This window comes from Salvelinus fontinalis, chromosome 7 (genome assembly GCF_029448725.1).
Source record: "Salvelinus fontinalis isolate EN_2023a chromosome 7, ASM2944872v1, whole genome shotgun sequence".
NCBI lineage: Eukaryota > Metazoa > Chordata > Actinopteri > Salmoniformes > Salmonidae > Salvelinus > Salvelinus fontinalis.
The window spans coordinates 46,446,854-46,464,390 of NC_074671.1; the positions used below are offsets into that span (position 1 = coordinate 46,446,854).

A 17,537-nucleotide genomic window follows, 5' to 3' on the forward strand; every position below is an offset into this window, starting at 1 on the left:
ACCAATATTATATTCGTGTTTCGGGAACAATATCACCTGGGATTGATTATTTATATAGAGTTTAGAGAGTTACGGTGTTTATTGCTATGGTGTTTGTTGCAAAAATGTGCATTTGGACTGTTGGTTTTAGTCATTTGGGGTGAGGCAACGAGGCACGCAGCGATTTTATGTTTGCTCTCTCTGGATTTGACAAAGAGTGAGTGAGTGGCTCATCATTGCTGTAGTTACAAAATGTTTTTAGCCACAGTGTAGCTAGCTATAAAGAACATTTTTGATTGTTATATGGGGATCGAAAAATGACAAAAGAGAGCTGTGGATGCAACACAATGATTCTTTGTCGTCAGATCGATTTATAACTTGCTTTTCTCTTCTCCAACCCTCAATATGTAGCGCTGATTGTTGATCATGGGTGACTGGAGCTTCTTGGGAAACATATTAGAGGAAGTAAATGAACACTCGACGGTGATTGGGAGGGTGTGGCTCACAGTGCTCTTCATCTTCCGGATCCTCATCCTGGGCACAGCCGCTGAGTTTGTGTGGGGCGACGAGCAGTCGGATTACGTGTGCAATACCCAGCAGCCTGGCTGCGAGAACGTGTGCTACGACGAGGCTTTCCCCATCTCGCACATCCGTCTGTGGGTTCTCCAGATCATCTTTGTGTCTACGCCCTCGCTGGTGTACGTTGGCCACGCTGTGCACTATGTCCACATGGAGGAGAAGCGCAAGGAGCGCGAGGAGGCCGAGCTGAACCGCCAGCAGGAGCTGAGTGAGGAGAGGTTGCCGCTAGCGCCTGACCAGGGTAGCGTGCGCACCACCAAGGAGACCAGCACCAAGGGCAGCAAAAAGTTCAGGCTGGAGGGCACCCTGCTGAGGACCTACATCTGCCACATCATCTTTAAGACGCTGTTCGAGGTGGGATTCGTGGTGGGCCAGTACTTCCTTTACGGCTTCCGCATCCTGCCGCTGTACCAGTGCAGCCGCTGGCCCTGCCCCAACACCGTGGACTGCTTCGTGTCGCGCCCCACCGAGAAGACTGTCTTCATCATCTTCATGTTGGCCGTGGCATGCGTCTCGCTCTTCCTCAACTTTGTGGAGATCAGCCACCTGGGCCTGAAGAAGATCCGCTTCGTGTTCCGCAAGCCGCCGCCCCAGACCCAGGGCGGTCAGGACGGCGAAGGCCAGAGCCCAACCGGGGAAAAGAGCCTGCACTCCATGGCCGTGTCGTCCATCCAGAAGGCCAAGGGCTACCGGCTGCTGGAGGAGGACAAACCCGCATCGCATTTCTTCCCCTTGACAGAGGTGGGTATGGAGGCAGGCAGGCTGCCCGCACCTTACCAGGCGGGAAGTGAGAACGTCTCTAAAGTGTATGACGAGTCTTTGCCTTCCTACGTTCAGACCACTGGGGCGGAGGTGAGGGTCCTACCGGAAAGCGGCGAGGACGAGGGCCCCGCGGACCCCGGCGTGGAGGCTACCGACACGATAGCAGACACCAGACCACTCAGCAGTTTAAGCAAAGCCAGCAGCAGGGCAAGGTCAGACGATTTGACAGTATGAAAGTGAAAGCAATGTGAAAAAGCATGGGAGCAAAGCCTCACAGAGCCTTAACTCTCGCTGTGAGGGAAGTTAACATCAGCTTGTTATTCGGGAAAAAGAGTTTAAAATGCTGTGCAATGTGCAAGGAGCCTTTAGTTTTAAAAGAAAGATAAACTTGTATTTTATAAGACAGCATTTTTTGTACTGTTTTTATCAATCTATTTAGAAGCTAACAACAAAAAAAAGGTAATTTTCAGCAGGATTCATATCGTACAGAGGAGGTTATTATTTAACAAAAACGTGCTGTTTTTTAATTCACATATTTTCTATCAAGAGTTTAACCAAAAACCAAACGCTTCCGATGTTTACATTTTTTGATTAGCCATTTAGCTTGATGTTAAATGTTATATTTATATTGAGCAAGTTATGTTTGCAGTACTGTCAGGATTACACTTGAGCGTGTGTGTATGTATTACAATAATTTCACATCTTCTCACACATATATAACTCATTTACTTCACCTAATAGACCTACAGTATGTGTGCAAGCTGTAAAATGTCGATTAGATTCTTTTTTTATTTTTTATCTGTGAGGTGAAACATCACATTCTCATAGAATTGCCATCAAAAAATCTAAAAAGAAAGGACCACTTGGTTAAATGAAAATTGACATCAATCTTGTCATTTTGTGTTTTTAATCCACAACATGTATCAACAAACCTTGATAAACATAGATTTTATTGATAACTATGGGAACCATGGAAACTACTGTGGGCCAAATACTTTCTTCCCTTCCTCTACACACAGCCGCCATGATGATAAAGATCTTGCCCTATCAGCACAAAGTATTGTTGAACAAGAGAGAATAAAATAACAAACTCACATTCACAAAACGGGCCTTCCTTGACAAAGTTAGAAAGAAAACAACTTTTTGATTCCATCTCATGAAATGTGACAACCATAAGCAGCGTAGCCAAAGTTCTCAGTTCGCAATGTATATTACAAAACTGGAATTAAATGTCAAACTAAGGGCCTCAACACACTAACGTCTATCATGTCGGTCAGGTGTCGACACAGTTCAACCATGAGTCATATTGTCAGGCAGTATGCCATCTTGCTTTACCGATGTTCATATGTACAAATATCTGATGAAGAGGTATTCTTTTCAATTGTATTGGTAATCTAGTTGATTCATTTGTGTTACAAATGAAGACTATACATATCAGAAACCCATTGACACAAATTCTGCTAACTGGACAGTGGCAGAACATAAATGCTGAAGTGAAACAATTAACGGGCCTTAAAAATCAACCTTGCTTTTGAAATATGGAAACATGTATCACTGTAAGTGCCTCAAGGATATGCTTTCTGATACTTTGTCTTCAGGCCGTATGAGCCCTTCCATATTGTGACGTTGAAACATCATATGGTGAAGTTGAAAGTTGAACTGTGTGTCTAAATAGGAATGTCTGTAATGTTTTTGACGAGCGTCAATTGATTCCATGTTAATGGTCGCTTTCATTTCCATTTTCGTTATTTTACAAAAAATGCTATTTAAAATGGTGCAGTTGTTAAGGCGTTGTTGCTCTGGGGAACTGCTCGAATGTTGTTCCTTTGAATTAAATCCCAATTCTATTTCAGGTTATTCAAACATACAGTTTATAGAAATAGAATCCCCCTCCTATCTTCCTTCCTCAAAGATTTGCATATCTGTTACCCATCACCCTACTTCAGAAAAACACCAGGGTCGCGTTGATCAGGCAGCAAACGGACAAAAACAGACAAACGGAAGGGGAGTGCTGGAACTGGCTTGGTTTCGATTGCCATGGCAAAAACATTTTAAAACATGTTCCGTTGTGTGCCCTAATGAACAAGACCCAGACCAGAGATCTGATGAACATTTCAATGGTGCTTTCATTCCAACTAAGTCCTGCCATTTTGCCAGAGGCCGAATGATTCAGCAATAAGTATCGCCATCAACACATTGCAACAAATTATGAGAGGCATTTAGCACAATCACCAGTCAGAGGAGGTAAAGCAAACATTTCTGAGTGTTGATATAGTAGGGAAAGTAATGCTTCCACGGAGGGGGGAGTATTGAGCCTTGTTCAACAAACAAATGCAAACCATCTCAGTATAGTGCAGTGGCCCCTCAAACCCCTGTCCTAGACAAGATGCTACAAGCTGCATCAAGCTGTTATCAACTTAGCCCAAAGCTCAGATACAGTATGTGTGTAATATGAACAGGGCAGACATTCACTTCTGAGGGCTGCTCCAGATGGGGTGCTGTTCATTTGGATTAACTCTCATTTAAAAATGAAATCCAAAACGAATTCATGACGTTGGCAAGGTATCCAGTTAAACATTGAGCTATGCTGAAAGTCATCGGTCTTGCTGCCCTGCTCACCTGAATGTCAGTAGGGAATATCTGAGATATTAGGGAATATCGGGAATATCAGTAGTAAATATCAGAGGAATATTAGTTTCTTATCAAGCTGTGTACATTTCCAATAATCAAGAGACAGACGAGGGACTCAGTGTCCTAGCAGTATCAAAGTCAGTCTTTTACTGTTTTTACAATCAAAATAAGTATTCTTAGTAAAAAATAAAATAAACGTTTTACTAACTTGTAGTCCTATTTGCTCATAGTTGTGTGCAAGTATCATCTTTTGAAACTGTGAACAAATCCAATAAAAGGTCAGGTGTGGTCAAGAGGTGCCGCCTCCTTGTCTTTTCTGCATCACACATACAGACTTGGGTCACACACACGCACACACCCCCACACACACACACACACACCCACCCACACACACACACACACACACACACACACACACACACACACACACACACACACACACACACACACACACACACACACACACACACACACACACACACACACACACACACACACACACACACACACACAGAATGTATTTTAATTAGCAAGTATAAAAGGCCACGACTTTCATCGATTCGTATCAGTGCGTAATACATTTCACCAAACCTAAACCCTTACATTTCACAGATTCTACGGTACTCTAACTGAGTGTCTGCTTGTGTCAAATACTGCGATAATGCAACAAGTGTTTGGTTATTACTGTAGGCCAAATATACTCCACATAAAGCTCGTATTGAGAAGCATGTGTAAAGATAAACAATTTGAATGTAAATGTGAAAAGACAACATGTCTCACCACAGCAGCAGCAAACTAAACTCTTGATCAGCTCAGATTGTTGTAGTAGTGTAGTCACACCAAGCAACATGATGGCTGGGCATAGAGTATAGTATGCTTTATAGCTTTCAAACTCTAAAGTAGCACAGTAGCTTATGTTTTATTGGAATTCCTACCAATATGTCTGTGTCTGTGTGTGTGTGTGTGTGTGTGTGTGTGTGTGTGTGTGTGTGTGTGTGTGTGTGTGTGTGTGTGTGTGTGTGTGTGTGTGTGTGTGTGGGGGTGTGGGTGGGTGGGTGTGTGTGTGTGTGTGTGTGTGTGTGTGTGTGTGTGTGTGTGTGTGTGTGTGTGTGTGTGTGTGTGTGTGTGTGTGTGTGTGTGTGTGGGGGGGGGGTGTGGGTGGGTGTGTGTGTGTGTGTGTGTGTGTGTGTGTGTGTGTGTGTGTGTGTGTGTGTGTGTGTGTGTGTGTGTGTGTGTGTGTGTGTGGGTGGGTGTGTGTGTGTGTGTGTCAAATCAAATGTATTGGTCACATACACGTGTTTAGCAGATTTTATTACAGGTGTCGCGAAATGCTTGTGCTTCTAGCTCCGACAGTGCAGTAATACCTAACAAGTAATATCTAACAGTTTCACAACATATACCCAAAATACACGTACATCTAAGTAAGGAATGGATTAAGAATATATACTGTATTTCAGAGTGGTATTGGACTAAGATGCAGTGGCGTAGCATAGAATACAGTATATACATATGAGATGGGTGATGCAATATGTACACACAATTAAAATGACTAAGATACCGTAGAATAGTATGTGTGTGTGTGTGTGTGTGTGTGTGTGTGTGTGTGTGTGTGTGTGTGTGTGTGTGTGTGTGTGTGTGTGTGAGTGACAGCGCTGATGCTCTCTGTTTGTTTTGTAGGACTATGTATCAACAGGATGTGGCAAAACACCAGCCCAAGGTAGCTCACTGATCTATTTAATTAATGATTGAAAGGTGTTAAAATTACCAGTTTCTCATAGCAGGAAAATGATCCTGCAGCAGGAAATGTGAATTGTTGTGTGGATTACAATTAATGGACATTTTGTTGGTTATATTTTTAGTTAGTGCAAATCAAGTCTGCCATTTTAAAGTGGAAATAAACTTTAGAGGCCTTTTTAAATCTCATATAAACTACATGTTTGCATGTCAGGCTGTGTAGGACATTTCTGTGATTAAAAAAAAAAAGAAACTAATCAGATGTGTTCTGCCCTAAACCAATCAGATAACTTTTGCCCTTAGAACAAAGTTGACTGCACTTTGTCAACCTGTGGACATTTCCTGCAACAACAGGGCGATCCAAATAAGATCCTATCTGTATTCATGTGCCATATCCCCTGTTTGATGATGACGCAAAAACATGTGTCTGTTTAACAGAAAGTGTGTGATGATATGTAGCCTATCTGTTGTCGTGCATTCTCTTGTCTCTGGTGTGCAGAGAGGACAGTAGAAAGAGGACACCGAAGCTACAAACAGAAGATCAACTCAATCTACATGTGCGTGCCTGACCAATACCAGCACAGTGAGGAGGACATGACCTTTGACCTGGAAACACTCTCTCTGACTGCAGTCTGGTTCTAGATTTGAGCAAGTCATTCATAACAATTACTGATTAATCGTTCTCTTTCAACTAAATTAAGTGAATGATACATGTGTAGCACATGAATAAAGTGCAAATACATCTTTAGTCTCCTCGAAATATTCAAAGGCAAAGGAATTAGTAAAACATTAATTAGTAAAATATAATTGCTCTGATTTGAGAATAAAAAAAAAATGGCAAACAAGTATTAATCTGTAAAATGACATGGTCAATTTCACATGTACTTTCTTGATCAAATTAAATCAAATTTTATTTGTCACATACACATGGTTAGCAGATGTTAATAATGCGAGTGTAGCGAAATGCTTGCGCTTCTAGTTCTGACAATGCAGTAATAACCATGAGTAATCTAACCTAACAATTCCACAACTACTACCTTATACACACAAGTGTAAAGGGATAAAGAATATGTACATAAAGATATATGAATAAGTGATGGTACAGAACGGCATAGGCAAGAGGCAGTAGATGGTATTGAGTACAGTATATACATATGAGATGAGTAATGTAGGATATGTAAACATAAAAGTGGCATAGTTTAAAGTGGCTAGTGATACATGTATTACATAAAGATGGCAAGATGCCGTAGATGATATAGAGTATAGTATATACATATACATTATATTAAGTGGCATTGTTTAAAGTGGCTAGTGATACATTTTTGATAAATTCCCATCAATTTCCATTATTACAGTTTTTTCCAACTGCTTACACACAAAATATTTTCATGTCACACGATTTTTGAAACCTCTCACTCAAAGCGCAAAACTACACACCAAATATCCAAAACCATAAGCTATTTCTCAGCCTTTGATTCAGTTGTCAATTGCATAAAACACTTTTTTCAAAACACTACACACAATTCTCTACCTAAAACACAAAAATCTAACAGGAAGTGACTTGCTTTCCTTTTCCAAACACAACCAATCAAAATGCTACACTTATTCACCAGGTCACAGACACACTCCTCACATGTGCAAACACTAATAGCTGATCACTAACCAATCACTGCTTTACTGTAGTATAGGCCTATAAATAGGTCAAAGGTCAGATTACCTGTTTTGAACAATGGATGCCAACAATGGACAGAGAGCAAGAGGAGTAGGAGGGCAAAGAAGAGAAGGAAGGAGAGCCATCTCTGATGAGAGGGCAACACGGTTTGACCGATCCAGATACAAACTTAGTTCACACACACACACACGCACATATTCACGCAGCACTCACGGACAACCACACACACACACACACACACACACACACACACACACACACACACACACACACACACACACACACACACACACACACACACACACACACACACACACACACACACACACACACACACACACACACACACACACTATTCTACGGTATCTTAGTCATTTTAATTGTGTGTACATATTGCATCACCCATCACATATGTATATACTGTATTCTATGCTACGCCACTGTATCTTAGTCCAGAGTCCAGCCCAACTTGAGTCGATTTACAGTGGCGTCCATAATTCGAACCTTCAGAAATGAAAACAGGTATGCAACTATCTAATGACTATTTTAGCATTACAGTAATGTACTGTAAAATACGTATGACTGCATAGTATTGCATAAACATTTGTAACTCTAAGCCATCCATTTACTGCACTGCATTGAATGAATGAGGTTGGTTATCATGATGTACTACATTTTTTTGTACATTATTATTTATTATTTATGCTGAACACATACTGTGTTTGAATTCTGTACAGAGTGGAAAGGCAAAGACATCATGGAGGACGAAGGACGCTTGTTTACAGATGTACAAGAGACTGCAATTATAAATATGGTTTTGGCCAACAATGCAATTAGAATTCGAGAGATAAGAGAGCATATCTTGAATAATGACACCATATTTAACAACATCAATGCTGTAAGCCTGTCGACCATACAACGCATCCTCCAACGGCACCGAGTGACGATGAAACAACTTTACAAGGTGCCATTTGAGAGAAACTCTGACAGAGTCCAGAATATGCGACATGACTTTGTAGAGGTATGTATGCAACACTACTTCCAGTACTTCAGACATACCATATTTACTCATCTGTATATCCTTTTGTCTGTTACAGAGAGTATTGGAGCTGGATGCCCATGTAATTCGCCATGAATTTATTTATGTGGATGAGGTTGGCTTCAACCTCACCAAAACCAGGCGCAGCGGAAAAAATGTAATAGGACACAGGGCAATTACCAATGTCCCTGGACAGCGTGGGGGTAATATAACTATGTGTGCTGCCATCACTCAAAACGGGGTCCTCCATCACAATGCCACACTGGGTCCGTACAACACCGGCCATATGCTCACTTTTCTGGATGCAATTTACACAATGCTTGTCCCCGATCCAGATCAGGAGCCTGCTAGATTTGTGGTTTTATGGGACAATGTTAGTTTTCACCGGGCTGTTCTGGTCCAAAACTGGTTTGCCACCCATCCACAATTTGTAGTTTTGTACCTACCCCCATATTCACCTTTTCTAAATCCCATAGAGGAATTCTTCTCAGCCTGGCGCTGGAAAGTGTATGATCGCCAACCCTATGCCCGCATGCCGCTTCTCCAGGCAATGGAGGACGCATCTGGGGACATAGAGGTTGCCTCTGTCCAAGGTTGGATATGCCATGCTAGGAGATACTTCCCTCGATGTTTGGCAAGACAAAACGTATCTTGTGATGTGGACGAAGTAGTGTGGCCAGACCCAGGCCGGAGAAGAGATGAAGCGTAGCTTAGAACTGGTGACTGCCCCCCCCCAACCACCAATTCCTGGACTGCCCCCCCGGGACCCCACACACACAATTGTGTTCTTTACTGTATTCTAAAGAATATACTTTTGGTATACATATGTTTATGGTTTTGTTGTATGCTACTTTACACAAGAGTAATGTTTGGCCTAATAAATATTTTCTGTTTCTACATTGCATTGGTGTTTACAGTGTACTTGTTACCCCTCTCAGCAGATTACTTTCACTGTAGAACATTGTATTGAAATGTAGATGTACGCCTATGAAAGACCAAAGAGCTTTAGATTTAGAACAACAGTGTTTACATGGTATATCCAAAAATGTACTATTAGGAAAGCAGTGTTTGCCATTTGATGATGCAAATGCTTCATTCTGACATGTGTTTATGGCATTTTGAATGCAGTGTTACATTTTGAAGGAGATGTGAGGCATTTTGCATTTTGTCTGTGCAGTTTTGGGAATTGTGTGTAGAGTTTTGAAAAAAGGAGACAGTTTTGAAAACGTGTGTAAACAGTTTTCTGCTGCTCCCTATTGGTCACAGTGTGATGAGACATAATATCTTTTCAAATTGTTTGTCTTTACACATGCTTCTCAATGCGAGCTCTTTGTGGAGTATATTTGGCCTACAGTAATAACCAAACATGTATTGCATTATCACAGTATTTGACACAAGCAGACACTCATTCAGAGTACCATAGAATATGTGAAATATAAGGGTTTAGGTTGGGTGAAATGTTACACCAATACAAGTGGTGAAAGTCATGGACATTTCTAATGTGTTTGCGTTTATTTTTTCTTGTGCCTTTATTTAACCAGGTAACTCCTTGAGAACACATTCTCTGTTACAATAAAGACCAAGATGAGAGCGATGAGAGGGTTAAGTGTGTGTGTGGTGGGGGGACAGGATATGTAAATACAATCATTAGGATTCATGACGTGTTGGCTGAAGTGTGAGAAAAACATTTTCTTTTTTGCTGCTTCTTTGGGCTTAATGTGTCACTTAATACATCAAGACAGTCAAGATAACACAAGCCAAGAAACGATAAGGTGCTGCTTGGGTATTGTTTAGTACTATTTAAGTATTAAGTATTAATAGAGAAGTTTTGAGATGATGGCCAATGTTTTTTTCACGGTTTTGTTTGTCCTTTCAACATGCTGGGGTAAGAAGTCGAAGGTTACACTCATATTATGCAAAGTCTATATTTTAGTTATGAATTGTTTTTTTTATCTTTAAAAAGAAATGACGACTCAATCAATTTTATTTCCACTTTGTAACACGATAAAATGTAAAGAAATCCAAAGAGTCTATATACTTTTGCAAGGCACTTTATATTGTTTTATGTCCTGCGGATTCGAGAAGAAAGATGAGAAGTTCAACAGGAAAGTGAGCCTGTCAGGGAGCCAGCTGCCTTAATTCTTGCACAGAATCTAGCTGTGATGTTTTGCAGAGATGCGTGCTCTTTTATGTGATGAAAATGTCACCCACTGTATTCTGCTGATCTCTACTGTCTCTCGATATTGTTATTACATATTGTCGAGTACGAAACAGCACTATGATTAAGTTTTATCAACCTATTGGACACACAGGTGAATATTCTCCGAACCAAACCAAACATAGTGAGAATGGAACCACTGGAACTGATGAGACAACAGATGGAATAAAGCTTGGTGAGTTACAGGATGGCGTTAAGATATTAAATCTATCTTATATGCACATCATACTCAAAACATAGAAGCCCTTTACACACAACTGATATACAATACATTTGACACAGTTGTTGTGACATACACTCTTAGAAAAAAATTGTTCTTCGGTTGTCCATAGGAGAACCCTTTTTGGTTTCAGGTATAACCCTTTTGGGTTCCATGAAAAATACTCTGTATCACAATCAATCTGCCAAATGTGTTGTACATCAGTTGTAAAACCTGACTGTGTACAAGGCCAGTAACATTCATGATAAAGCAATAGAATTGCCACTAAGCAACAAGTTAAACCTCCCCCCAAAAAATATTTTTTATTTCCTTGTTCTTCAGAACTTCTTGGTTTTATTCGACTGTCTATCACGTGTCTGGGTTTGTCGATCATGCTCATTCTCTCATATGCTGTCATCACCCTCCTTCACAAATGGAAGATACACAGGTTGGTGATACTTGTCCTGTTTGGATTTTAGAAGTACATTATCATATATGACCGTTAACAAAAACATTCAAACTGGATTTTATAAATGAATGCCTGGATTTTCTCAATTGCGGTGAGTCTCTTATTCAATGGGTAAAAGTAATGTATAGCAACCCAGTCAAGACCGGGAGGGGGACAAGGGGTCCGAGTCAAGGCCGATTCCAGAAAAATGCGAGTCCAATTCAAGACCATGATTGCAGTTTTGTCAAATTACCACCATAATAAGAGTTCAAAATGTCCAGTATTTCTGTGTTCATTTTTCAGAACAACATTATTGCTAAGCCAAACACAGTGGAGAACAATGGGTCTTATAAGGATTAAAGGGCTAAGAATTATAACAATTATGATTATAATAATATACTTAATGATTACACTATCACTATTATTTTCAGTGATATTCTAATGTAATCTCTTCAGTTTTTATTGGAAAGGAAAGGGTTAACACTGCAGAGAAAAAGACCCAATCAGGATTTGTCTTAGCTCTGGGGAGATGAATCAAGTCAGACATATCCTAGGCCATCGGAAGCTAGATAAAGGCATCTGCCATTCAACTGTATCAGGGCCTAATTTTGCAGTGACAGTGGAATCAACCAATCACATTTTGACTTAATGGGTGGGAACGTTTTTTAAAAACCTACGTAAACTTCTGCCTTCTTGAAGACCAACAGGTCACTGCGCAATAGCGAGCAGTAGTTTCCCCACAGTCTAGCTAGCTTTTGTTGTCGCTAGTTTGCAGTGAATACAGCAGGTGTTATCAAAGAGGATGTTGTTGCTAATTTGTTAGCTTCTCCCTTGTCAAAAATAACTTTAAACAGGAAGTTAAGTTTCAAATGATCATCATAATCATCATCTGGGCACTTGCTGTCTCTTTGAAAATAATTTGTGTGTGGAAAATTGTTGCATTTAAAGCAGAAATGACTGCATTTTAGCAACATGAAATCTTATTCAAATCTTTTCATATACACCGCGAGGAAGAAATGACACTTAGCACAAATTTTTTGGACAAGCGGCCACATAGATATGGTCATTTTCACGTTTTCATAGATTCTTGTCATGTTTGGGAATTATGTATACTAAGGCATTTGTGAAAATTCTAAAGCAATATCAAGTGGGAAAGTGGCTGTGCATTTGGACAATTAATAGATGTTGCAGTAAATTAAAGTGATCATTCACTTTGAACTGGACTGTGTGTTTTCAGGCAGTTGCAACAGCAGGACTTTAGATCATTAGAACTTATTCGCCAAAAGTCACAAAATACACCTGAATGGATTTCTGCAAATATGTAAACACCACGGGAGTCCTCTTACATTTTGGGAACTTTACATTCCTATTGATCAAACAACCATGAAAGATAGTCTCTCTCTCCCTCAGTTATGCAGATCAACAACAACAAGATCAACAACTAATGCTAGCCAGAGCAAGATGAGCTAAAATCTAACAAAGGAACATTAGATAAACCCTCAAACTTTTTCAGTTAGTTGGCTGTCAAAATTGCACTGATAAACGATTGGGAATTGTAGCCTCATTGTTCTTCTGCAGCTTGCCTGCCTATGCATGCTTGTCCCAAGCAAGCATCCAAGCTAACTGTCTAAAGTTGGCTAGCTTGCTAACTAGCTACTTCCAGACACAAATGAGAGTTCACCTCACCCTGACCATTTTACTCACCGTAGCAGAGCGGGTTGTGCTGTTTAAATGGTATCTAGAGCGTTCTTGACTAACTATTACTTTTTTTTGTCTACGTTTACTGACACTGGTCATTTGACACCGGTCAAATGATGAGGTAAAAAATGTATTCACTTACCCACTCCTCCAATAGCATGACTTGAAATCCTCCTAGCAGCTACCTAGCTATCTAGCTAATGTTAGGCTCCTGTATTTTACATTGCTACATAAATAGATAAGCTAGCCCATTAGCCACATTATGACTGACTTGTGATCATTGCCCTTGCTAGTTTGATTGTATTGACATTCCAAGCCTTAGTTACATTCACCCGTTTTTTGTCCAGAATATTGAGTCCTTGAAACTGAAACAGTGCATCCCGAATGGAGGCAGCAAACAATGTACCAGATCACCTGTGATTTACAACCTGATAGCAATATACACTGCTCAAAAAATAAAGGGAACACTTAAACAACACAATGTAACTCCAAGTCAATCACACTTCTGTGAAATCAAACTGTCCACTTAGGAAGCAACACTGATTGACAATAAATTTCACATGCTGTTGTGCAAATGGAATAGACAACAGGTGGAAATTCTAGGCAATTAGCAAGACACCCCCAATAAAGGAGTGGTTCTGCAGGTGGTGACCACAGACCACTTCTCAGTTCCTATGCTTCCTGGCTGATGTTTTGGTCACTTTTGAATGCTGGCGGTGCTTTCACTCTAGTGGTAGCATGAGACGGAGTCTACAACCCACACAAGTGGCTCAGGTAGTGCAGCTCATCCAGGATGGCACATCAATGCGAGCTGTGGCAAGAAGGTTTGCTGTGTCTGTCAGCGTAGTGTCCAGAGCATGGAGGCACTACCAGGAGACAGGCCAGTACATCAGGAGACGTGGAGGAGGCCGTAGGAGGGCAACAACCCAGCAGCAGGACCGCTACCTCCGCCTTTGTGCAAGGAGGAGCAGGAGGAGCACTGCCAGAGCCCTGCAAAATGACCTCCAGCAGGCCACAAATGTGCATGTGTCTGCTCAAACGGTCAGAAACAAACTCCATGAGGGTGGTATGAGGGCCCGACGTCCACAGGTGGGGGTTGTGCTTACAGCCCAACACCGTGCAGGACGTTTGGCATTTGCCAGAGAACACCAAGATTGGCAAATTCGCCACTGGCGCCCTGTGCTCTTCACAGATGAAAGCAGGTTCACACTGAGCACATGTGACAGACGTGACAGAGTCTGGAGACACCGTGGAGAACGTTCTGCTGCCTGCAACATCCTCCAGCATGACCGGTTTGGCGGTGGGTCAGTCATGGTGTGGGGTGGCATTTCTTTGGGGGCCGCACAGCCCTCCATGTGCTCGCCAGAGGTAGCCTGACTACCATTAGGTACCGAGATGAGATCCTCAGACCCCTTGTGAGACCATATGCTGGTGCGGTTGGCCCTGGGTTCCTCCTAATGCAAGACAATGCTAGACTGCAAGAGGAAGGCATTGATGCTATGGACTGGCCCGCCCGTTCCCCAGACCTGAATACAATTGAGCACATCTGGGACATGATGTCTCGCTCCATCCACCAACGCCACGTTGCACCACAGACTGTCCAGGAGTTGGAGGATGCTTTAGTCCAGGTCTGGGAGGAGATCCCTCAGGAGACCATCCGCCACCTCACCAGGAGCATGCCCAGGCGTTGTAGGGAGGTCATACAGGCACGTGGAGGCCACACACACTACCGAGCCTCATTTTGACTTGTTTTAAGGACATTACATCAAAGTGGGATCATCCTGTAGTGTGGTTTTCCACTTTAATTTTGAGTGTGACTCGAAATCCAGACCTCCATAGGTTGATAAATTTGATTCCCATTGATAATTTTTGTGTGATTTTGTTGTCAGCACATTCAACTATGTAAAGAAAAAAGTATTTAATAAGAATATTTCATTCATTCAGATCTAGGATGTGTTATTTTAGTGTTCGCTTTATTTTTTTGAGCAGTGTATTTTGTTCAAATATTTTTTATTGAACACACACAGGAATGGTGTATAGGTATGAACGGCAGGTATACAATTTTTAACTAAACATAAAAGAGCAGACAGAAATAAAAAGATCCAGAGTTCTGGGTACAAAACAATTATTACAAAACAAGACATACAAAACAAGGACAGGTAGAAAGAAAGAGGGTGGGTGTCACCCCCCCCTTATTCCCCCCCTTTATCCCTCCCCCCCTTTATCCCTTCCCCTTATACCCCTCCCCGCTGCTCGGGTGGCGTTGCCAGCACGTGCTGCCCAGAGGTGGATTAAAATATTACAATGGAGAGTGCGTTAAAAAGTACAAATTCACAGCGCCGAATGGTCCAAGTAAGAGAGGAAAGGCTGCCAGATCTGATCAAATGTTAATAATTTATTGTTCAGAATATATCTAATCCTTTCTAAGTGTACAGTGTTTGCCAATTCGCTGAGCCATAATTTGGTAGTGGGCGCTTCCCTCTTTTTCCAGAACAACAAGATTCGTTTTTTTGCCGAAATGAGACTGTAAGAGATGAGTTGTTTTTGGGGGTTGGTTAGTCCGATTAGGGAATCAGACACTCCCAGGATTATCAGAAGCGGGTCTGGGTCAATTGAAGTCTCCAGAACTTCAGAGAGGATCCTAAAAATTCCACACCAGTAACCATGCAAGCTAGAGCATAGGGCAAAGCAGTGGAGAAGTGTACCCTGTGCAGCCTGACATTTATCACACAAAGGGGATGTATCAGGAAATATCCTATGCAGTTTGGTTTTGGAATAGTGTAATCTGTGTAATACCTTGAATTGTATGAGCCGATGTCTGGAGTTAATGGAGCAGGTGTGGATATACTCCAAGCTATCTTCCCAGTCTGCCATCGAAATGTCAGTCCCTAGTTCTTCCTCCCATTTTGCCTTAATGGCCTCTGTAGAGGGTGTGCTAACCGATTGAAAAGAGTCATATAAACAAGATATCAGTTTGTCTGAGGTGGGGGATGTTTTTATGCATCCGTCAAACATGGAAGGCTTAGCGTTCCCAAATGTTGGGAGGTGTTTCCTAACATAGTCTCTGATTTGTAGGTATCTGAAAAAGTTATTTCTGGGAAGATTATAAGTTTCACTCAGCAACTCAAAGGAAGCAAAGGTCCCTTCTATATATAAATCCCCTATGGTACTTATCCCCAACTCTCCCCATTGCTCAAAGGTGTTATCAAGGTTGGAGGGGGCAAAGGAGGGGTTCCTGGCAACAGGGAGCATGAATGACATTGGTCTAAGCTCAAAGTGGGTTTTAATTTGCTTCCAGATTCGGACTGTGCAATGTATAATAGGATTGTTACGATAAAGTGACCTCTCCAGATTGACAGGCGACAAAATCACAGCACCAATAGAGAAGGGGTGACACTCCTCACGCTCCATACTAAGCCAGGTGGGTGACGGACGTGCGTCATCCAGCAAAAACGTAACCGCACGGAGGTTAGCGGCCCAATAATAAAATATAAAATTTGGGAGAGACAATCCTCCTTCCATCTTGGATTTGCAGAGGTGTTTTTTACCTATCCTGTGTGTTTTATAATCCCAGATGAAAGGATTGATAATTGAGTCCAGTTGTTTATGAAAGGATTTAGGTATGAATACTGGGATGTTCTGGTATAGGTAGAGCAGTTGTGGGAGGAAGACCATTTTAATGGCATTAATTCTTCCGAGCAGAGAAATTGGGAGAGTTCTCCAAAATTGTATGTTTGTTTTTAGTTTTTGCATCAGCGAGGGGAAATTCTCTTTAAATAGTAAGGAATATTGTTTGGTAACTACAATTCCTAGATAGGTAAATTTTTCTGAAGATAACATAAGTGGAAGATGTTCTAGCCAGGAGGTGTTTTGTAACCGTGTGGGCATTAATTCACTCTTGTTCCAATTTATTCTGTATCCCGAGAAGGTACCAAACAAATGAATCACATCAAGAATAGCTGGAATACTAGCTTGGGGTTCTGTTACATAGAGGAGAATGTCATCTGCGTATAGGGAAATCTTATTTAGAGTATCTTTAGTATTATAGCCGTGTATTGCTGCATCAGATCTAATCGTCTGAGCGAGAGGTTCAATGATTAGGGCGAAGAGCATAGGCGACAGCGCACAACCCTGCCTTGTCCCTCTGTAGAGGTTAAATCGGGGCGACAATGATTGGTTAGTGAGTATTCTCGCACAGGGGTTCCTATATAAAAGCTGGATCCAATTTATGAACCCATCTCCAATATTAAATTTCTGTAGGACTTTGAATAGATAGGACCACTCAACTTGGTCAAAAGCCTTCTCGGCGTCAAGAGATATAACGGCAAGGTCCATGTTTGGTAACCTCTGAGAATACATAATGTTGAAGAGGCGCCTGAGATTGAAGAATGAGTTTCTGTTCGGGATAAAGCCAGTCTGGTCCGAATGGACCAGTTTGCCAATTAAAGTGCTAAGCCTGTTAGCCAGGGTTTTTGCTAAAATCTTTTGGTCTGTATTGAGGAGGGATATTGGTCTGTACGACCCTACCTCTTCCGGATCTTTACCCTTCTTATGTATAACTGTAATGAATGCTTCATC

General features: G+C 41.5%; 1 protein-coding gene across 1 annotated transcript; it reads left to right on the forward strand.

The window, feature by feature from the left end:
* The first annotated feature begins 315 nt into the window (after positions 1-315).
* LOC129859536 (gap junction alpha-8 protein-like) lies at positions 316-4,244 on the forward strand. The gene has a single exon (XM_055929413.1). It carries the CDS (start codon positions 406-408, stop codon positions 1,552-1,554), a length of 1,149 nt encoding a protein of 382 aa, XP_055785388.1. The 5' UTR covers positions 316-405; the 3' UTR covers positions 1,555-4,244.
* Positions 4,245-17,537: the final 13,293 nt, after the last annotated feature.

Coding starts and splice junctions, on each gene's coding strand:
- LOC129859536 (XM_055929413.1), top strand. CDS start 406: ATGGGTGACTGGAGCTTCTTGGGAAACATATTAGAGGAAGTAAATGAA.